General features: G+C 40.7%; 1 protein-coding gene across 1 annotated transcript in view; it reads right to left on the reverse strand.

Moving 5' to 3' along the window:
* parvin (beta-parvin) overlaps positions 1-24,331 on the reverse strand; it is a 130,941-nt gene that overhangs the window by 83,847 nt on the left and 22,763 nt on the right. Inside the window, exons 7-8 of the mRNA XM_067123920.1 lie at positions 16,371-16,460; positions 16,043-16,216 (exon numbers count right to left, since the gene is read on the reverse strand). Coding sequence (XP_066980021.1) covers positions 16,043-16,216; positions 16,371-16,460 — 264 coding nt within the window. The remainder of the gene's footprint in view (positions 1-16,042; positions 16,217-16,370; positions 16,461-24,331) is intronic.

Below are 24,331 nucleotides of genomic sequence, written 5' to 3' on the forward strand. Positions count from 1 at the left end.
TAAGTTCATGACAGTGATTTCAGCTATTTTGAGGATCGTACAGTCACACAACAAACTATTATCTCTTCCCAAAATGTTTCAGACAAAAAGCATAGGGCTGTATTCAGCAAGTGGTAGCTGGCAAGTATCTGCCAGGCAATGCAAGTGCACAGACACACCATCATTCAATGTACAGACGATGTGCCATGGTGACAATATCTCAGTGACTCATTAATGGATCTTGTGCCGGCAATCGATATGCTAGTAGCCAAGCTATATAACGTTCCCATTTAAAGGATATTGAAATTACAATCGTTCTTTCATTTGTTTGATGTTTTTTAAGAACTGTGGTATTCATTTTTTCTGACAGAACTCAAAATTTGTAAGCCAATATGTTTTGCTTAGACAGCATTACAAAACAAAACCATTCATTACATTTTATTTATCTATCATAACAATATATAAAGACATTGAATACTAAACTATAAATGTTTGGTTAGTCCTACTGATCTTTGCCTAAACTGTGAAAAGTGGAGCATCCAATGATGTGCATTATGAGTTTTGTTTATAGGCACTTGTGAGCGATTAGGTTTTCATAATCCATTATATACTCTTTTACAGTCATAACTGATCAAAGCAGTGATGAATGGCATCCCAGAATTGTCCATTTGGCCTAAATTTTAAGACCGTATGCTTGAGGACTAAATTATTTTCTCCTTAAGAAAGAGAAGTTTATGCTTTTCATGGTGAGGTAAAACAAAAAGACAATACAGCATACGGTATGTACAGTATTCCCCAGTATACTTAATATCAATAACTGTTTGGTAGATAACAGTGATAGTGAATATAAAGTCAAACTGAAATGTAACTTTAAAAAATTCCATAAAGAAAATTAACTACTAAAACTTCAAAACGTCCTTTTGAATGTAATTAAAGAACAACACTAAATGATAAGTCAACAGATCCTTTTGAACATACTTACAGAACAACAGTAAATGATGTTTATGAAATACATTAAGCAAAAGAAGTTATTCTTATATTACTGGTCTAGCCATTTCAGTTCATGAATGCTATTCACATCCTGATACAGTATTTAATACAACTCCCAAAAGCACAAATAATTCCATTCAATCATCTGGGCACTGGCTTCACTAGAATCTCACATATGTCGTTAACAATCCTTCTAGGCTTATGTGACTTCCACCGAACCATTAAACCATTCAGTTGTTAAAACAATATTCCCAACTTTCTTACAAAATATTTGAGTTCTCCTTCATATACTGAATCTATACTATATATAAAAATGGATATATATGTGTGTGTTTGTTCCAGAATAGCTGGATTGCATTGAGCAATTTCAACCAAACTTGGTATACATATGACTTACCATCTGGAAAAGAATACTGTGGGGGTAAGATATCATTGACACCAAAAAGGGTGGGGGTGGGAAGGGGGTGACGTAAAATTAATTGAAAACGATATATTAGTGTCTAATCTATAGTTTTTGAGGTTGTTGGGATGAACAGTGACACTACTAGGGCCCTTCAAGTCCAAGTTCAGCCCGATAGAAGGGGGGGGGTTGAGAAGGGGTGAAAAATAAAATGTCAAAAATGACAGATATCAGTGTCTAATCCATAGTTTTTGAGATTGCTGAGATGAATAGTATAATCCCAATGCCCTTTAAGTCCAAGTTCAGCCCCAGTGCGGGGAGGGGGGGGCAAGAAGGGGTGAAAAATAAAATGTAAAAAATGACAGATATTAGTGTTTAATCCATAGTTTTTAAGGTCGCTGAGATGAATAGTGACACTTCCGATGTCCTTCAAGTCCAAGTTCAGCCCCGATAGGAATGGGGGTGGGAAAGGGTGGAATATAAAATGTCAAAAATGTTGGGAAATGTAATTGAAGCAACTATCTTAACAGGAGAGAGAGAGAGAGAGAGAGAGAGAGAGAGAGAGAGAGAGAGAGAGAGAGAGAGAGAGAGAGAGTTTATTGACTGTCATTCAGAGTTTTCCTGGGCACTGCCAGATTGGTCAGCTAGTATATATAAAAGCAACACCAGAAGACAAAAGGAAAAGAATAAGTAAGCATATGGTCCGCCCTAATGAATTGTATACGTAATCTATCAGCCTCTAGCATCTTCCAATACTTCACAAAATTTTCATCCTTTCATCAGATCACTCTTTTATTATCTTGACAACAAGAACACCACACTCGTGCCTCAATTGCTAAGCTACCACACTGCACAACTGAAGCATTTGGTTTCCACAAACTCTTTCCTATACAGGCAGTCCCTGGTTTACGATGGGGGTTCCGTTTTTAGGCCGCGCCAAAAACTGAAAATCACCGTAAACTGAAAAATCGTTGAAAATTGTCAAAAATCCTTAGAAAATCTTACTTTTAATGCTTTGGGTGTATTGAAAATGATGTAAATACATTTTCATTGAGTTTTTCATCAAAAAACCTCCAAATTTTGATTATTCTGCTGTTTTGGAGCCATATTTCTTCCGTTGGATCGGCGTACGGCGTGTCATAACCCCGGAACATGCGTCGTAAACCGGGAAATAATTTCTGATGAATATATTTGAAAAGCGTCGTAACCTCAGAACATCATAAGCCAGACCCGTCATAAACCGGGGGCTGCCTGTACAGCCTAATGCTTTAATCTCTGTTTTTTGTAGGTGACATAATGCAAAAAAAAAAAACCAAGCACAATACCATACAGGAGTAAATTAGCCAGAAATCATCAAAATTATTACTAACACCGTTCACACCATCTGCACAAAGACACGGCATGAAGAATTCTGATAAGAACGTAAACATTCCAATGCCACCCGGTGAGAAACAGGTGATTACAGAGACAGTCCTAGCAGGTTAGCCAAGCATTATCTTGTTTTATTTTGCATGCTGACTACACCTAATGGTGCGATGATATAAGTTAACTTTAATAGTAGATAAGATTCATTCCAAATACGTAACTGTTCCATGCACTTGCAACTTTTTTCATGGGTGTTTAAATCAGTGGTTTTTTTTTCTATAAAGTATTTCATAAAATTTTTTATGATGTTTGTTAAACAATCCTTTGTTATGTTTTTGCTATTATTGCACAATTCAAGGAAGCATTCATGACATCCATGTGTTATCATGTATATTTCTTGTTTCATTTGCTTTTGTACCAATTATTGGTGATGTAGTGATCTCTTCCTCTTCTTCTTCTTTCGACCTTATTAGTCCCACTGTATAGCTGGGTCGGTCGCTCGAGTCTAATTTCTCCATCTATTTCTATTCCTAGCATCTTCCCCCAGTCCCACCTCACCACATCCATCCATCTGATCTCTTCTCCCTTAACATAATCATTCTTACCTATGGTATGGTTCTCTTCTACTTCTTCAGTGTTTTGGATCTCTGCTTCCACAGGTTTTACTATTATTTGAGGAGACAACGGTATATTTTTAGCTTGTTTTTGTTTTTTTTTTCTTCGTATCTTTCGTCTTTGGTTTGCCTAAGTTTCTCTAATAATAGGTGGTTTTTTGTTTTCAGTAGTGTTCTCTCCAAAGGTCTCTTTTTATCTTTAATTTCCAGTCTATCACAACTTTCCTCTACTACTTCTGTAGTAGTATCTTCTTGTGCTCCTATTTGCATTAATATTCAAATGAATTTGATAATACAGTATATATCCATATAATCTGTACCTGTTTCTTGATTCTTTACCATTTTAGTTTTTCTGTAAAGTATTAATTTCTTCTTGAGATGTATTTTTCTGTTTTGTTACTTCTATCTGTATCTGTTTTTGTTTCATTATTGGTTCTTGTTATCAAAGAATATGTATGCTTGTTAGCCTGATCCTGAATTCCTCTCACTTTCAATTCTAATTTAGCCTCTTTTATAGACATCCCTGTTCTTTCTTGTAACATTTTCAATTCTATATTGTACTGTATATATAATACATGCATTCTTTGGATCTTCCATGATGATTTCGCCCACAGTTTACACAATTCGGTTCACTGCACTTCCATTGTGTGATACGTTTGGCAGATCCACAGTAAGTGCATACAGGTTCATTTCAACAATTTTTCTTCATGTGACATTACTTACTATGATTTTGACACTAGTGGCTTTGGGACATAGGGTCTTGACTTTCTGTTTTGGCCCAAAATGAAGTTTTCATAATAAAACTAATATTGTAATACTTACCTGAACACCTGAATTAGCCCTGGTCACCTACCAGCCCGAACTACATCCCCATAGTTTTTACCCACTAAGTGGGTTATTAACTGTCAGTGTAACCAACGCTTACAGGAAAATCTTGTCAAATGAGTTACCTGAAGTACTGTTGGCAATGCTGCTGTAAGTCCTGGCCAAGTGAGGTCAAGATCCACTATTGCATTATTCACTATTCAAACTGAAGTGGGAGGAGGGTGGGAATCATTCAGGTGTTCAGGTAAGTATTACAATATTAGTTTTATTATGAAAACTTCATATTGCAATACACTCCCTGAACACCTGAATTAGCCCAATTAACAAAATTTTAAGGTGGTGGGATCAATTTGAATGACCACAACCGGAAAAGCAGGTAACACATTACTGCCTGCTCTGTATAAATGAATGTATCATCATCTGGTTATCCCACTGCAGAGATCTGTAGAGCAGCACCCCATCGCCAGTCTCATGTATAGGTACTGTCTGAGTCGAGCTACCTCTCATGTGGTATTTAAACCTCCTTATGGATAGAGTAGCAAAAAACCAACCTACCATGTGGCTAATCACAGCCTCCCATGAGTAGCAGAGAATGACGAACCTCCCATGTGGCTAATAAAAGCACTCTCATGTATGGAGGGGTACGATGAACCTCCATGTGGCTAATCAAAGCACTCTCATGTATGGAGGGGTACGATGAACCTCCGATGTGGCTATTGCAGCTTCATGTAGGGGGAGGAGTTGAGTGCAGGATCTTCGCGTTCTTGCCACCCGTTGCCGATGTCTGGCGTGAGATGAGGAACAGAAGAAACCAACTCGTCCACTGCCATTGTACTAACACCAAACTTACTACCTCACTATGAATCCCGAACAATTTTTCAACAGAGGTCCAGGTTCCTTAGACTATACCCATTACCTAAAGTTCCTCACTTCGACATTACTAATGCAATTATAAGATCAAATTGGTCGCCACAAAGGACCCAGCGAGCAATCCTTCCTCTGAAGAAAACTGAATGTCTCTCTGAGGTAGAGAGTCATGAAACTGACTTCAAGTGGCTGCCTCTAAGAACCTCTGCACTAACAGAGGACACCCTCAGCTAAACGAATGCACCCTCGATAATAGAGTTATCCGCTACACACGGACTAAGAGAATAACTCTCATGTAAGGAGGAGAATGATGAATCTCCCAAGTGGCTATTCAGAGCCTACCCTGGTAATGAGGAATGAGCAGGGCGCCTGCCGAAGGACCCTCCGTCTCACAGGCCACGGCAAAGGCCGACGACTGACGAGTCAAGAAGTACTTGAGCTACGATGTTATCTAGGGCTAGCCTGGACGCAGGGCACCCTTGGACTCTTCTAGGAAACTATCAAAGACTAGGATACTTAAAATGTACTAAACTTAAGTTCATGTAATTATTCTATCACTGATGCTTAAGATTCTAAAGCCTACAAGGAATTCCTCTATCTGGTTAACCTAATAACCACTGCACTACGTGAATACCACCTTAGCTAAATGAGCGCACCCTAGATAACAGACTTCGCCGTTACACGTGGACTAAGGGAATAACCTTCCGAGCCTTCGCACTAAGAGAATACCACCTTAGATAAATGAACACGCCCTAGATAGGAGACTTCTCCGCTATACGCGCTGTGGTAAATTGAATGTCTCTTAAGTAAAGGAAGAAAACACTGAGACGGACTCCTGGCAACTTCCAGAATAGAAGACACTGAACACCTAGAAAGGAAGATGAAGTGGACACATCTAATATCAGCAATGAAAACTGTTAAATGCTAAATATAATGTACTGTAAAGTCAAAATTAAATTGTATTCAAGGGCATAAGGCTCACACCACATGAGAATCGTGTAGTGTGCCCGCAACTGTGTTTGTGGAGTGAGCACTTATGAACCAGGAACCCTCTCTTTGAAAGTAACTAATCGCATTCTTTGACAGCAGACGGGAAGGATTCCACGGAGAGACAAGAAGTGTACACAGAAGCGGACGGAGTTTCTCAACCTTTGATAAATAGACTTTAATATTCGCACCGGACATAAAGACATCCCCACTTGATCGCCGGAACCGAACACTTGCAGATAAAGAACCTTAAACGAATGAGGCAGAGTTTTAGCCTCCGACTCTATCTTCGCAACGAATTCTGGAAGAAGAGAAATACATATCATTTCCCACCTAGGAAACCAGCCTAGAAAATTTCCTGAAGCTCACCCACCTTTCTATCTGCAACTAAAGCCGAAAGAAATAAAACATCCAATCAGTTGTCTTAACGTTAGAACTTCTGACAAATCTCACGAAGGAGCCCGAGTCGGCAAGACTGGACGTTAGACTTAAAGGGACGTAACAAATCATAGAAGATCTTACTACTAGAAATTTTCGGGAAGATGGAAAAATGTACTGCTAAGTGTTGAGCGGTAGCCAGCAATAGCTGAAAACGGAGGAATCTTGACTTTCTGAAGGAATAAGAGAAAATCAGCTATTTTGGTTATGGCAGGCCTAAAGATGGAATGACCTTCCTTACGACACCGACTTCCACATGTCCAGCTGACCTGGTAAAGCTTACGGGTTGACTTTCTCAAGCTGAAAGATACACTGTCTAGACATAGCTAGAGGGTCCGGTCTGTCTAGCTGTCGCTCAGCAGTTGCCTGCAACTAGGTTCATCACGCAAGAGTTTGGATGATAATGGTGAAAATGCGGTTGTCCAGAAGATCTCCATGAGTAAAGGAAACATTGAAACTTCCATAAGGAGCATTAGGAGTTCCGAAAACAAGGGCATTAGGCTGCAGTGACAAAGTCATATACCTGACACTCCCGGGCAATTCCTGATTACTCCACATCGAGACTGAATGGTGGAAAGCATACACCTCTAAAGTTCTAATGATCTTGTTCCCCCCCAGTTCTCAGATATGACACGGCAGTTACGATGTCGCAAAGCAGATCCACTACTCTGTTGTGCACTAGGACTGAAAAACACCTGAGGGCTTCCTTTACAGCCTTAAGTTCCCGAAGATTATGACCTGTTCCCTGATCCTCCAGAGGCCTGAAGCCTGGTTCCTTCCGGGTTGTTCCTCAACCTTGCTATGAGGCACCTGAGTACAGATGAATGTCAGGAAGAGGGGAGACGATAGGACCTTCCAGATGTCAGATGCACTTCTTCATCACAGAAGATCCGGGACAAGCAAGAATCGCCTCCAGACTAAAAACTGCATTTCGATGTGGATGTCCCAGCCGATTCCTGACATACCTGAAGAGAAAAGCATATGGAGACAACAAACCCTTTTATACATTCTCCCTAATAGGCCTCTCCAAGTGGGTACCGGCTGTTCCCTGTTGGACAGGAACACCTCTACTTCAACATTTTGTACCCTTGACGATGCATAATTGCCGACACTGGAGACATGAGTTAGAAGCAGCAACAAGTTCGTTATACTAGCAACATACAGTACTCTTAACCCTGAGCAGCCACACCAATCATAGCCTGTTGTGACGCTACTGCTGATGACGGCTACACGAAATTGAACATGGAGGAGATATTCTCCTCCCTAAGAGACTGTTGCAGAGCACAAAAGGGGCCCTCAACAGAACTCTTTCTCCTAATGTCCGGATAGTGCGCGAAGCTTAAGAAGAAGTCCTCCTTCTTCTGCCAAAGAACAATGTACAGTCAGACAATGTTAACATGGTATGCCAGCCCCATTGAAACCAAAGTGATGAGGTGCCAGGCAGTACAGGATCGGAGGGAGTACATCCATCTTGTTTGAGAAAACCTATCAACCCCGGACCACATCCACATAGAGTGGGACAAGACCTTCGACTGGCTGCGAAAGGTGTCCTCAAAGATACAAGCCTCCCTAGAAGAAACTGAGACCAGACAATTTGACAAAGGAACCCGAGAGAGAAGAGCCTCAACAGATACGTTGAGAGGAACCCTGACACCCACAGAAGGTTTACCCGCTACCTTGTCAAAAACCCCTCACGAATAGGAAGCAAGGTTGAATCCCGCTTACGTGACCTCTCTACCAGCTACCAACCTAAGTCTGCCTCCCTCAATGCCTGCCTGACACGGCCAAACCAGACCAGGTTCTTTGATGATTGAGAAACTACTGGTTCCATTGCATACAGTGACTTGAACATTGCTTGATTCGAGAGTGTAGGCTCCTCCAGAGCCTTGGACTGAGGATAAAGAGTATGATGAAGTCCAAATGAACAATCCTTGTCGGACTGGTCTGACCGAGCTGGAACAGGAAAAGAGACAGACTGACCCCTAGCAAATGCCGAACGCGAAAACCCGGAACTCGCCACACCTGGGTGCACGAGACAGACACCTGACGTATCAATCGCGAACATACTGGAGGCACCAAAGTAAGTTGCGCAAACCCTGCACCACCCAATGACGATGGCGCAACACCTGGGCTGGCCAAACCTGGGTGGACAACGCCACTCCTGAGAGCGAAGAGGCCGCAACACCCGAACCACGCAAATTCGGATGTATCAAAAACTGCATGAGAGTGGGAATCCAGAACTGAAGACTTGCTGGCTAATGAAGAAAGGGGGGGAATCCTTGATGACCCGGAATCAACCCTGAACCTACATGGACGCCTTAGACAGAGGGACACAGAAACCTGCAGTAAAGCTGAGAAAGAAGAAGCCAAAGGAGGGAAGAAGGAAGAAGCCACACTTGGAGTAACCAACGGGATGCCTAACGCTGACATTGGACAGATGAGGAAGGTACCAACTGGACTGGAACTCAGAGGAGTTTCGAAGGGGAAGTTATGAGGTACCGAACCCAAGGTAACGGAGGAAGGCAAATTACCAGCTATCCTAGAGAATGGAAAGGCTGAGAAAACTATCAGTGCTGATACACTGAACACTGGCGCAGGTGAACTGCTGACTGTCGTAGCATCCGCAAGATTCGCAGAGGATACATTACGGTTAGAAACCCGTAAAGAATAAAAATAAAGAGTTGCTGCTGCCTCCGCAAACACCTGAGAAGCAACTAGATCAGATGCCTGAGAAACTACAGGATTCACAAAAGGTGATAAAGAAAATGTATCTGTTAAAAGTACCCCTTCCCTTAACCCCAAAGTGAGAGAGGGAGCTGCTTTAGCTCTAATATCACAGGGTTGAACCAAGAAAGGCCTTTGCTCAGAAAACAGGATGAGCAAACAAAGACCCCGAAGAGCAGACCAAAAAGAAGATTGAGTAAGGGCAATGTAAGAAAGCTTGGAAGAAAATGAGGAAAAAAGGAAAATTCTGTAGCGGCCAAAGAGGCCATAGATTTCAGAGAAAGAAAATAGACTGATTTTGTTCCCCATTAATCTTGGCAGACATTACCAGACTCAGAAAATTCTTTAAGACATGATCATGAATATTGGAAAACTCGATTGCCAGAATTACCACCATCGCAAGACGAAAGAAATTTTAACCCCTGAAGGAATAGGAACCTTCGAAGAAGAAGGAGTACTCAAGGAAAAACAAAACAAATTCAGAACCAGATGCATCAGAAACCAAATCTGAATGACCCTCCACGGATCTAGAAACCTTTTGTTGCACAGAGCATGAAGCAGGAAATAAAACTGACGATTGATCTAAATGAGAGGCCTAAACATTAGCAACCCCAACCCAATATGAACCCAAAGAAAACTGCACGTTCAACTACTCTTCCTGAATACTTCCTAAATATTCCTACTTGTCTGAGTGATTCCTAATTCTAAATCCACCTTACAACTTATGCTTTTAGAGGGAAGGGGGAAATCTGCTGCCAACACTGTTGCCCGTACCGGGGGCCCGGCAGATCCTACCTTCTCGAGGTTTCCATGTCTCCATGACCCCGCACCCGTTAGGGCTGGTTCTGGAACAGGCAAGTGAGCTGAAAAAGAACAATTAGTATCTACAATACTAGTACTACTATCCTTACCTTTACTTTCTGTTAATTTAGTTTTAAAACTAGAAAAATAGACTATACATATTAGCTGTTAACTTGTCCTCTAACTTTTGAATAATTCTTCCATCTGATCTACCGAACAAGACTCGCCACCTATCTGACTGATACTACACTGCATCTTCCTACATAAATTACAAACAGATGTCGATCATGTTTGAGGGTACTCATCCTACACTTGCAGGACATGTAGGACCGATAAGCGTCAGCATCTCCAGCAATAGAAGGTTCTGTTGTTGAAGATGTAAACGAAGTGGAAGCATCGGCGCTTGCAGACGGCGTACTTCTTCTTGTCTGACTTCTCCACTGGAGTCCAAAGTACCGATCCCAAAGCCAAACCGGAGAGAAGTTCCAACCAGTCAATAAAGTATCAATCCAGGAGTGTCCAAATTCTTAAATGGGGGTCAGGCTAAAATGACCAAAAGTTCGCCTGATCCACAGAGCATGGTGAACAAAAAGCAATTGGGGATCTCAGCCTCACTCGGCCAGGACTTGCAGCAGCATTGCCAACGGTACTTCAGGTAACCCATTTGACAAGATTTTCCTGTAAGCATTGGTTATGCTGACAGTTAATTACCCACTTACTGGGGAAAAGCTATGGGGATGTAGTTCGGGCTGGTTAGGTGGCCAGGGCTAATTCAGGTGTTCAGGAGTGTATTGCAATATTTTTATTTTTGAGGTAAATCACCCTCAAATATTATTAATGCTATTTTAATACTTAAATGTTGCTTTTTTTACTTGGTACAACATAAAGTCAACCCCTGCCCATTCGCGACTTCACCTACTCACAGATTTTTCTGTGGAACTTATCTCCAAATTATTTGCAGAAAATTTGGTAATTTGTGGATTTTTTATAGCGCAGCCGCTTGCTGTGCCCTCAAGGAGTTACCCTTCCATGATCTACCAGAGTTCCATGGTGACCAAACTAATGTCAAAGAATTCTCTTATAGCTGGTCTCTTGGCCGGGTATTATGTCATAGTGATTGATGCTTATGTGCAGTCCAACATAGTGTCCACAACAAACTTGCATGGAGACCAAGAAGCATTACTCTTTGTTGGTTGAAGCAGTAAAGTTTATTTTTATAAGCCTCCGAAAAAATTAGGCTTTTTTCTCCGGTTTCACTAGCAAGGATCATGGAAACATTAAAAATAGCAAGATACGTGTCTAATATCGAGTTCCAGTTAAAGTTTTAATTTTAAACTTTTGGAATTGGAATTAATAATTAATTTGTGTGAAAGCTGGAACCTGGTGTTTCTTGCCATAAAATGGCTGGTGCTTATCGTTGATTACTAGTTTCGTAAAGTGCAAACTGTTTTAAAGAATATGTCGTTATAACTAAATGTTTTAACTAAAAGAAATGTTCCACAACTTATCATTAATAAAGATAATCATATCAGATTATACGATGTCCACAATAATCTAGGCAATAAGTGAGAATGATTTAGACTAGGCTAATAGTGGATGTTATCTGTAGCCTATAACCTAGAATTACGTGTTCTTAAGTGGCCTAGCTTAGACCAAGGACCCTAGGATCAGATAATAATATCTGAGCAAAATAAATCAGTAGCCTAGCTATAAGGCTACATATTAGTAAAAAAATGTTTGTCCTTTTATATAAGCATATACACTTAAGCATGTGATCTAAATAATCCAGGACCAGGCAGTACCTTATATCAAGTTAAGTGATAAATTTTACGAAACATCCCATTATTGGACTAAACTGTTAGCCTAGGCCATGTAACCTAGGACTAGATGAAACAGTAATCGGTGCTGAATGAGATGGTAGCCTAGCTTTAAGGCTACATACCAAGGTAATTGTGTTTTATGCACCTAACCCAGACTGAAATGACTACATTTTCGGAGGGGTGTAGTAACTTACCCAGGACTTCTGCCCCTTGGTTAACAGGCAGTTACAGTTCAGTTGTTGAAGCTCAGTCACATTGCGCAAGCTCCCAAAAAACAGGATACACAGTTTGGCATTTGATCAATTCTGTAAGGAAATTATGAGTAACATCAAAGATGCCCTTGCCACAGAACAGCATTATATAAGGGACATGATGCATGAGTTTGAAAAAGAAACTAAGGAAATTAAGTCCATCATGTACACCTCAAAGTGTAAAAGTACTGCATCCTGTAACCAAAAAGTGAGAGTGGACACAAATTCTGCCCAAAACAAGGTCTAATGTTAGAATTCCAACTGGAAACAACAAAATGGTCAGTTCAGAATACAGAACTTCAGACCAAAACATAATAGGGGTTCCAATACTCACCCCTTATGATGCTGATAATCCTTGGCAAGACGCCTCAGTGTGCATTATCTCTCCCGACGGTAAGTATCTAATTAATGAGAGAAAAACTATGACTGAAGTTGTACATGTAGAATTTAGAGACAGGGCAGCATTCCCTAATACGGAATAGTGCCTGGTACCACCTTCACCAGACATGGAGAAACCAATAACAGAAATGGTTTTTTTACCTGTGTCTATGGCATTGAAAGCTATAGAGGACACCCTCCGCCAGGTCAACGAAAAATGGGATCTCTACTTCCATTTTGAATAAGACCCAAGTTGCTCACCAAGTAGTCCCAGTCTTCTGTTCCTTCACTTACAAAATTATTAATCATGTGAAGGCAGATTTTCAGAATTCTGTAGTGACTAAAAAATGAGAGACATTGGCAGAATTAAAACCATTTGCTACAGTTTTGGAAAATTTCACCAGGGAGTGGGCTATGCTACAACTCCCTTTTGAAAGGAAAAAGCTCCCTTTAGATAGATATGCAGCAGTTTGGGACCCCATGAGAAGAATCTCAGAGGGGACAGCCTCGGCAGAATTTCATTCTAGGATCCCCCTCCTTAGTATCACAAACTACCACCTTACTGGAAGTTGCCACCAAAAGGCTTCCAGAAGATTCCAGAACAATTCTTGCTGTTGTGGCCAAAAGTCTTATGAGAACCCTATGGGAAGCACTCTATGACTTTTTAGAGTGCCACATAGAAGCGCAAAAGGAAACACTGGAGGGCTCCAGGTCACTTCCCAATGTAACTTCATTATTACATTCTAACCCCTTCTGTAAGGACCTGTTTAAGTCTGTTGTGGCTAAACTTAACGAGCAAGCCTGCCAACAAAATTGTACAGAGTATGCTCTTCAGGAAAAGGGGAATTCAGGAAACAAAAAACATGAAACTTCCCTTTACCCAACCCAAAAAAGGCTCGCTATGACCAAAATCCTATAAGCTTTCAGTCACTCCAGAAAATCTGTCCTCAATGACAGGTAGCTGGTCAGGAGGGACAACTCCCTACAGGGGGACAACACAACAACAGCAAGGAAATCCTTTTTCACAACGTCCGAAGACCCTCTTGTAGGGGAAAAGGAAAAGCAACACCTGGAATGCCTATCAAGGGAAAAGGCAGAGGAAGAGGTGGATACCAATAGGAATTGTATGGTTGGGGGCCGACTTCAATGACACCACAGGTAGTGGAAGTCTTCCCCTTGGGAACACAGCATTATTTTCAAATGAGTTGGGGTGGAAACGGTCTCATCCTTCCCCCTACTTTAAAGGGGTGCTTCCAAAAGCCAGACCTCTCTCCGGAAGATTGTGTGCAGAAAGGCCCTGTTAATGGGAGCCATAGAGAAACATAAGTATATTTGCCAACAAGCACGTTTCTTCAGTGTCCCCAAAAAGGACTCCTCCAAATGAAGAGTGATCCTTGACCTATCAGCACTGAACAAACACTGTTTGCCAAAATTTTGGATAACTACCGTTGCCCAAGTAAGTTCAATCATTCCAAAAGGGACTTCGACAGTTTCTATAGATCTGAAGGATGCTAACTGGCATATCCCTATCGCCGTTCCCTTCCGGCCCTTCATAAGGTTCTGGATAGGGAAAGATACATACAGGTTCAAAGTCATGCCCTTTGGGCTAAACATTGCCCCAAGAATTTTTTACAAAATTAGCAACAGTAGTTGTTTGAGAATTCACACATGAAAAACCTAGGAGCAGTGGTCAACAGACTACAGTCAAAAGGTTTTATAATAAAAATGGGAAAAAATCCTGCCTCACCCCCAGCAGACACTTTCAGTGGCTGGGACTGTGTTGGGATACTCTTCATGGCCTGTTATCTCTCATCTTACTCAAAACAGAATAAAGCAAGTCCTCAAAATGTTCCTTGCACAGCCCAGAGTTTCCAGATGGCAATTAGAATGTATGATGGGCCTGCTGCAGTTCACATCAGTAATAGATCCAACATTCAGATTGCAACTAAAAAATGTGAACAAATTCTGGCTATTGCATCCAAGGAAAAAGATGCAAGACCGACCTCATCAAAAGATTAAAAAAGTTGGGGAGATACTTCGGCCTAGGATCCGGAAGGAATCTCTGGTGAAACAGGTCACCCGCTAGCGAAAACCCAGTAGCCCTCTCTGCGGGAGAGGGCTGGCTGCTGGAAGCTCTACAAGACTTCTTGCGGGTGGGTGAGGCTTCCTTCTTCTTCCTCTGCTTGCTAGCTTTGGATAAAGAAAGGGAGGAGGTGACAGCACTCCAGGATAAAGATGAAGACGAAGATGACGACAACAAATATGACATCTTCCTTCTCCTCTTCTTCAACTTCTTGCCAAGGGTGGATTTGGACAGCAGCATGTGGAGAAGGACATCACCCAGCCATGAAGTTGATGGCAGCACCTGGGGGCACATCACTGAAGGGATGTGCAGGGTTACCAAAGATGTGGTGGTTGTGCTTGAGCCAGTGGATACTGTAACCACAGAAATTGTCACGTTCCAGTTGAAGCAGTCACAGGAAGGTGTTGCATAGCCTTCAAGTGACCTAAGGATGGCCAGAGCTCCCTAAGCCCCTGGGGCTCCATAGCACCTCCAACAAAGGTTGGGTAAGGTGAGGCAGTCTCCCATGCCACAAGAATGAGCGTCCCCCCGAGGACAAATCCTCCTCCAAGTGAAGAGAAACTGCCAGAGAGGAACCTGGCTGGCCGTCTTCTACCCCCCACAGTGGCTCTTTACTGATGTAGCAGCAGGTGGAAGTTTGGCCAGGGGCAAGAAGGAACCAGAGAGAATCTCCAATATCATGGGCAGAGTACTACACTCTGATGACACCAAAGAAACTTCCTATCTTCTTTTTCCCAGAAAACTTCACCCACTGTTCAGAAGGCCAAACCTGATACTCTGAACTTCACCCACTGTTCAGAAGGCCAAACCTGATACTCTGAACATGGGCTAGATTTCGATTACAGTCATGTCTACGGCACGACACACACAAGAAGGAACGAGGCTCTACCTCGATAGAAGAGAGGAACCGTTTACAGGACCTGTCCTTCCCTGGCCAGTGCCGAAGAGTTAGCAGTTTCCTCTCTACAGATGGCTTTTGTAAATCAGGGGTTTATATGCTTTATTATATCAACAATATATGATAAGCAAGCAAACAGAAAGAAAAGCATTAAAGCATAAAGCAGTTGGCAAGAACAAAACAGACGTCTTCACTTGATAGCGGAATGCAAAGTGGAGTGCAGACCAACGAGTGAGTGGGGCTCCCCCTACCGTCAGTAGTTAATGACCTTGTCTGAAAGTTAAATGGCCACTCCAGCTCGCGTTCGTAAGCTAAATCCTATGTAAAGAACTCAGGTTTGTGTCTGTGTAGGAACAAAGAGTGTTGCCTCTACTATGATCATCCACACAGTTAGGGCAAATGGGAGAGGGGGATCCCCATGAGTGGAGCAGTTTCACTCAGTAGTTACTACCGTTAAGTAGGCAGTATGAATTTTGGATTTAGTCTAACACACAATATGTTTTGTACTTTGCATGAACAAAAGAGATTCAAGCTTTCACAAATTATTTCAAATAATAATGCCTTAAATAAAATCAATAAATACCATTCATTGCCTAACTATGCTGGTCTTTCCAATACTTACCAATCAGTTTATGGAAGACCATTCCATCATAGAGATCTTCTTCTATGTGTTTTACAATGATTCGATCTGGTGCAAGTTCATCATTAATCCAATCTATCAAAATGGCAATAAGTTCCTTTAGCTTTGGGTCTTCATATGACCTTGGTTCTATCATCGACCTTTCTTCATTATCGTCTGCAGAGGTAGCATAAAGATAATATCACAGTTAATGTATGGCCTTGTACAGTTCTTTAATAAAGAATCCTCATTAGTGTCATTCATGGTATTTAGAAGGAAGTAAGGACTGATTACACAACAGAGCACTATAAAAAAACATTAAAAACCATACCTAAATTATAGTCATCAGGAGGAACATCAACGGAGAATGGGGACCCAGGGGAATCTATTGCATACTTGCCCTCTGTCTGTACTTCCTGCACTGTTGACAAAAAAAATTCATGTTAACAAACCATGATTACTTTTCCATCTCCCAAAAAGGCCCAAGCCGGACAAATGCTAAGAGTCACTTCTATGCCCCCATAGTTCATACAGTACTATGTTTTCATATACAGTAGAACCCAGTCCTCGACACTAATCTGTTCCAGAAGAAGCGTCAAGATGCGATTCCATCGAGATACAAGCCAATTTTTCCCATAAGAAATAACTGAAAATGGATTAATCCATTCTTGACCTCCAGTCATTACCCCAACCCTGCATTTTTATATAAAATATTACACATAAATTACAATTAAATAAGTTCAGAGTTAAATAAATTATTGTATTAGACACAATATTTTCATTTTTAAATGTATACCGTATCAAAAAAACTGGTCTAAGCCCAATGCAGCCGTATTACCGATAGTTGACCAGTGCCATAGGGTAGGCTAGGTATCAGTATGTACTGTAACGTGTAGGCACAAAAACTGTTGCAAATAACAAAACACTGAAAAACAAGTCTAACTATTAAAGCAAATTAATAAAATATTAAAAATAAGCTAAATTATGTCTGTTATCACAAACTTGAGAAAAATTGCCTAAGTTACTTTGGCTGCTCGTGGCATGATCGGATGCAAACAAAGCCACCCTGCTGGCCTATTGCGGTAATACATAAACGTTGTTTACATTCAGTATTAATTTATGGTAAATTTCAGTCTACTGGAATAGTGTATACAAAATCACTTTAAAACATCTTTCAAAACAACAGCAGCAGAGTGGGCGGGCTTTAAAGGACGTGTGGGAATAACCCTATCAACAACGCCAACTAGCGGCGGCTGACCGAAACACCTTTGTTTACGAACATCATATGATTCATCGGGTCAGACTCTGGTTTGTTGTTCAAGCTCCGATGCAAAATTTACTTGAAATTTCACGTTGAAATCTGATTATGTCAAGTTCTGAGATGGTTGAGGACTGGGGTTCTATTGTATATCATCATCTAAGCTTCATAGCATTAGTATTTCAAAGCACTGCAGCATAAAGCATTATAAAATTAGTGAAGAGTTTTAACTCAGTAATAACAAATTACATGTAAATTCTAAAATTTCAATTTATCAATAAGAACACAACATAATGTAACCTTATAAAATAATTTAATGAATAAATTTTTTTATTTTAGGATTTAGAAAATTTAGTAAACAGGTAAGTCAGTAATTTAATGAAAGGTTTAGTTTTAAATCATTAACATAAAGCTTTTTTGATTATGTGAACTTTTCCAATGTCCCTTGTGAACACAGCCTTTAAATTACCATGGGCATGTTGAATCTCCCTAACTCTATTCTGATCACAACCATTACAAAGGTCCTGACTCAAATTTCTACACGACTGTAAATAACTGAAGTTGAAAACATATGAATATTATAAATTTTCATAATAAAATTAATTACAGTCTCTGGATGCTTACCTACTGTTAAAGTTAGCTTATATCTCAGTGCCAATAGGCGAGTTGGCATTCAAACAAAAGATCAAATGGCTGCCCAGATGAATGTCTAGTTCACCTGTTCTCCACCACGTGTGTTTCTAATGTTTTAGCTTCTGTCAGAATTCTCCTTGACAGCCCACTAAGTTGTGGGGAGGCTGGGTGAAGTCTACTTTAACAGTAGGTAAGTATCCAAATAATAAATTTTACTATGAAAATTTATATTATTTGGGATGAATCTTACCTACTGTTAAAGATACCTGATTCCCACACTGAGAAGAGGATGGTGGGCAGTGCAGCTAGACAAAAATCCACTCAGCCAATTGAGCTAAAGGTTTCTTGCATGACACACAAAACATTCTTGACTGATCTGGAATCCTTTCTGGATCTTACTACCACCAGAAGTTGGATTTCATTCAGGGAGCAAGGCTCTCCTACGTGTGCAGCGAAGAGCAGCCTTACGGAGAAAACCGCTTCAATTCAGCCAGAACGAGACAGAAGCAACATGAGGGGACCCCTGTGCCTGGGTCCAAAAACCCTACAAAACGAGTCACAAAAAAAAAAAAAAACTTTTATGATTAAAGATACACTCCTATACAAAATACCGTATGCACCTTCGTGCTCCCCAAAATATTAAAATGTTACATTCTTATTATAAAATAAAGTTTTATATATACTTAACAAGTAATTGCATAGCTACAAGCTTCCTACCACGGCAGTCTAAAAATTCAAATTTCGCTGTGGAGCTACCACCACTTGTGTAGGTGACCTGGTCCCGCCCACATTTGGGACTGACAGGTACAACTCAGCAAAGAGCTTAAATTCGTTTTAGCCCTGATGTCTATATGAGGGGAGGAGGGAGGGCTCTGATTATGTAATTACTTGATAAGTATATATAAAACTTTATTTTATCAAAAATGTCATTTTTATATATGTGACTTACCAAGTAATTAAATAGCTAATTCCACATTGAAAGGAGGTATGTAACATGGACATGATCTACTCCAAAACATTAATAAATTAATGAATTTGAAATAGAAAAGTTGCCAGCACTAGTACAGTGTAATGCTTGTTGTACCTTACCTGGTAAGAGAGCTACTGCGGACAGGTACTGCCTCTGGTTGGTGCTCATCTTAACCTGTAGAGGACATGGCAGTATGGCCACTTTGCAGCCATGGAAGTTCACCGATGGTTGACAAAGACTAAAGAAGGGTGCCCATGCCTTGGGAGAAGACCAGGATAAAAAACAACGCTGTCACTTACACTGGAATAAAAATCCACACCCCGACCATTAAAAATGGCAGGTACTCCAGGTACAACATACCCCCAGACTTCCCCTAAACTCAACACCTTACAACAACACCATGCCAGCCACATATAAAGGTCCTAGTGTACTACAATTTTCAAAAACAGTTTTGACATCCTTGAGGTAATGCAAGGCAAAGACTGACTTGGATCTCCAAAAGGATGATTGCAGGATAGCGGCTAGAGACATATTATGTCGAAAGGCTAGAGACGTGGCGACAGCTCTAACCTCATGAACCCTTACCCGAAAAGATGGTAAGACATCTTGAATCTGAGAATGCACCTTCGTAATTAAGCTTCCCAGAAAGAACGACAGGGCATTTTTCGAAAGGGGACGTGAGGGGTTCCTTACAGAACACCACAGATTGTTTGAGGGTCCTCTGATCTTGTCTGTCCTGTGGAGGTAATACCTCAAGGCTCTCACAGGACAAAGTAGTCTTTCTTCCTCCTCCGGTCCAAGAATGTCTAAATTCTTAATGGGAAATGAGTGGGGCCAGGGATTGGAGACATCCTCATTCTTGGTGAGGAAACCAAGGGAAAGACAGCAGATACCTTCCCCTTGCAAGAACCCAACTCTCTTGTCTATAGCTTGGAATTCACTAATGCATTTGGCGGTAGCCAACACCACTAGAAAGTCTTTTTAGTGAGGTTCTTGAGAGAAACTGAGCGAAGGGGCTCGAAGGAGGAGCTAGCGCGCCACTTCAAAACCACGTCTAGTTTCCAAGACACTGCACCATGTTTCTGTTGCTGAGATCTTGATTGGAAGACAGGTCCAAACCTCTATGCTTAAAAACTGAACTAAGCATTGACCTGTATACCTTAATAGTACAGGGCAACAGCTTTCTGGAAGTCCTGAGGTAAAGGAGAAAGTCGGCGATCTGGCTTGTAGTCATTTCAGAGACGTGATTGTGGCTGCACCATCTCCTGAAAATTGTCCACTTGGACTGACAGCGCCTGCTAGAAGAAGCTCTCCTGCATCTAGCAATAGCTTTTGCAGTTTGTTGCGAAAAGCCTTTTGCTCTGACAAGCCTCCTGATAGTCTGATCCCTGTCAGGGCCAGAGCAGACAACCCTTGATGGAACCTGTTAAAATGGGGCTGTCAGAGCAGCGACTGTTTTTGTGGAAGCAGCCTCGGGAAGTCCACTACAAGTCACAGCAGGTCCAGGAACCACTCCTTTCTGGGCCAGAACAGTGCCACAAGTCATCATGATGTTCGAATGAGATGAAAACTTGTTGATCACCTCCCTGATCAACCCAAATGAAGGGAAAGCATAGATGTCCAGGCCCGTCCAATCTAAAAGCATGGCATCCATTGCTCATACAAGAGGGTCTGGAACCGGGGAGCAAAAGAGAGGAAGACAGTGGTTACTCAACATTGCGAAGAGGCCTATGGAAAGTTTGCCCCACAGCTTCCATAGATCGACACACACTAAGGGGTCTAAAGTCAACTCCATCGGCAGGACGTGATGGCAACGGCTTAATTCGTCTGCCAGGATGTTCAGTCTCCCCTGGACAAAACGAGGAATGATCGTGACTTGATTCTGCTGGGCCCAGAGAAGAATGTCCTTCACCGTCCAGCAAGAAGTGAAGGAATAAGTGCCTTCCTGCTTGCAGACACAGGAAACAAAGCTGTGGTGTTGTCCACGAAAACCGCTACCATCTTGCCTGTCACTAGCGGAGAGAAGGATTGAAGGCTGAGATGAATAGCCTTCGGCTCTTTGACATTTATGTGCATGGACTTCTGCTCCATTGTCCATGTCCCTGAGACTCTTCGACTCCCTATCAGGGCTCCCCAACCTAGATCTGAGGCATTGGAACAAAATTCTAGGCTGGGGCTTGGACGAAGAAGAGAAATCCCTACCTGAAGTCGCTCTTCTGCCAACTACCATTGAAGATCCTCCTTGATCTCCAATGAGATCGGGAAGACGAAGGAGTCCAACTGGGTCTTCCTGCACCAGTTTGCCTTCAAGATAAAATTGCAGGGGCCTCATGTGAAGTCTGCCCAACTCCACAAACTGTTCCACTGAGGCCAGCTTGCCCAGGAGACTCATCCATTGGACTGCTGAACAGGTCGAGAGAGAGAAGAATTCTCAAACAGTCTGAAGACAAGACTCGATCCTTTTGGGGGAGAGGAAAACCCGAAAAGCTCGAGAGTCCAGAATCATCCCCAAATAGGGAATCTTCTGTGTTATGGTCATCTGTGACTTTTGAGGGTTGATTAAAATGCTTAACTCCTGTGTTAAGAGAAGAGTTTTCTTCAAGTCCTTCACGGACTGCTCTCCCAAATTGGAGTGGAGGAGCCAATCGTCCAAGTAGAGGGATATATTTATCCCAAGAATTATTATCATTATAAGAATAATTTAACCAAACCATTGAGCTGATTAACAGCTCTCATAGGGCTGGCCCAAAGGATTAAGATGAAATGGAGTACCAGGTCTAAGTCACAGGCTATAAGCACTGGGACTAAATGATGAATGAATAATGAAATTTTTAAAATATGCAAAAAGGCATATGCTTCCATACTAGAACGCATGCACACATTAAATACATTTACTCAAGTTTCATCTGTACAATTAAAAAAATACATAAAACTGGGGTAATGATATAATTCTGAATAACTTAAAATTTTTTAAAATTCGGATTTTTTATTTTTTATATATTAGTTGCCCCGTGGGATTTTGTTTTCATAAATTACTTTTTATACTTTATCAATTAATTTACATTTCCTCATGAATATTAAAATTGAGTTAATTAACAATGTTGCAGACTGATAAAACTTCACCAATCAATCCATTTCCAAAAGTTGATAACTGATGATGGTTGTATTTTGGGCATTTGCCTAACACATGTTTAACTCTTATTATCACTTTGCATTCTGAGCATTTGGGAGCTAGTTCATGTGGGCTGCTCATCAAGCATCCATGTGTTAGATGACCTATTCGGAGGCGTGTTAGAATTATTTGTGCATGTCTCTCTCTTTGGTATAAGGAACTCCATTTTTTAACTCCAGGTTTTATTTGCTTCAACTTATTATTTCCAGGTTCCTAATTCCATTTATATTTTGCCACTTGTTTATAATGCCTACTTTTACGTGTTACATAATAGTTAACTGGGATATTTACATTAGATTGTGTCATATACGCTGCTTCTATAGCTATTTTATCAGCCTCTTCATTTCTCCTAATCCCTACATGGGCAGGGGTTCAACATATTTCTATATTTTTCCCATTATTATATAATTTATGGAGTAATAACTTTATTTGTTGTACAATGTTATTTTTTGGTTTGTAACTCTGAATGGCTTTGATGGCGCTTCTAGAGTCGCTAAAAATTACAAAATTATTATATGAGGTTTCTTTCATTATTTTTATGGCTGATGCTACTGCACATAACTCAACTGTAAATACTGAGGCACTATCAGATAGAGAGAATTGATAAATGTTGTCTTGGGATACTGTAGCATATCCCACTCCGTACCCTGATTGAGATCCATCTGTGTATATTGCGTAATGTGGACCTTTTTGGCTTATATGCTCTACTGTATGTTGTCTATGGTGTTCTGGTGTATATGAGTAACTTTTTGATAAATATTTTTTTAAGGGTGTGCAAATTCTTATTTTATTCAAAGTCCAAGGAGGAGATAATTTTACTATTGAAGGCAATTACACATTTATATTTAACTCAAACAGTCTTCTAGCTCTAAGAGGGAAAGGTGGTGAGTGATTGTTTATAAATACATCTCTTAATTCAAATAATTTTTTGGTTGGAGAATCACTTGTCTGAATTCTCAAGGCACTCTTCATTGTTAAAAACTCTCTATGGAGAGACAGTGGTAGTTCATCACATTCAACTTGTAAAGAGGAGGTTGATGATGATCTAAAGGCCCCTGAACATATTCTAAGGCTTTCATTATGAACTGAGTCTAACGTTTTCAGCATTGTGCCTGATGCTGAGTCATATATTTTGCTTCCATAGTCAATGATAAACAGCACTGTTGCTTTATGGAGTACAGTAAGGGAATATCTATCAGCTCCCCAAGTAGTGTTTGATAGTTTTTTTTTAACCAGATTTAATGCTCTTTTAGATTTTGATTTCATGTATGTTATGTGAGCTTTCCAATTTAGGTGAGTATCAAATACTAACCCCAAATATTTTACTGTTTGGCCAACTGGTATGGAATGATTTCTGATTTTTAAATCTACTGTATTTCTTCACCTTTCTTCCACTTTTTATTTTTATAAAACACGACTGCTTGAGTCATAAATATGGATCATTTAAAGCCTACAGATGAGGTCCACTCATCTATTTTTATTATAGTTTTATTAATGATTTGCTCTGCATGTTTTATGCGAGATGCTGAATAATATATTGAAAAATCATCCATATAGAGGTTACTTTTTATTCCAATTGGTAGATTATTACTGATATTTATTGCTAGAGTAAACAGTGTGCCACTAAGGATGCTTACTTGTAGAACACCATTTTCAAGTGGAAATGTACTTGACAATACATCATCAATTCTTGCAATTTGTCAAAAAGTTTTGGATAAACCTGGGTAAATGTCCAAGAATGCTATTTTTATTTAATGTTTTTAATATGCATATCTCCATGTAGTATCATATGCCTTCTCAGCATCAAAAAAGACGGCTACAGTAAACCCCTGTATTCGCGCGGGATGCGTAACCCCCCCCGCAAATGGGTAAAATCCGCGAATACTTAAAACCCCTCTAAAAACATTTAGAAATCGCATTTTTAAAAGTAAAATGCATTTTTCCTAACATACAAACCCGAGGTCCTTTACTTATATGGGGAATACTTTTGGCGAAGCTGAACTGGCCACTAAAGACTTACAAGGCATGTGTTGGTATCACTACCAGCCAGGAGTTGGTTGGTAACAGTGGAAAACCCACAGTACCATACGCATTCACTTTACTTTCCGGTCTAGGGCAGATTGTGGGGAGGCTGAGGTGGGTAACCTGAGTAAAGGACCTCGGGTTTGTGTGTTAGGATAAATGCATTTTACTTTTAAAAATGCGATTTGTTCCTACACAAATACAAACCCTTGGTCCTTTACTTATATGGGGACTCAT

Source organism: Macrobrachium rosenbergii, chromosome 21 (genome assembly GCF_040412425.1).
Source record: "Macrobrachium rosenbergii isolate ZJJX-2024 chromosome 21, ASM4041242v1, whole genome shotgun sequence".
Lineage (NCBI taxonomy): Eukaryota > Metazoa > Arthropoda > Malacostraca > Decapoda > Palaemonidae > Macrobrachium > Macrobrachium rosenbergii.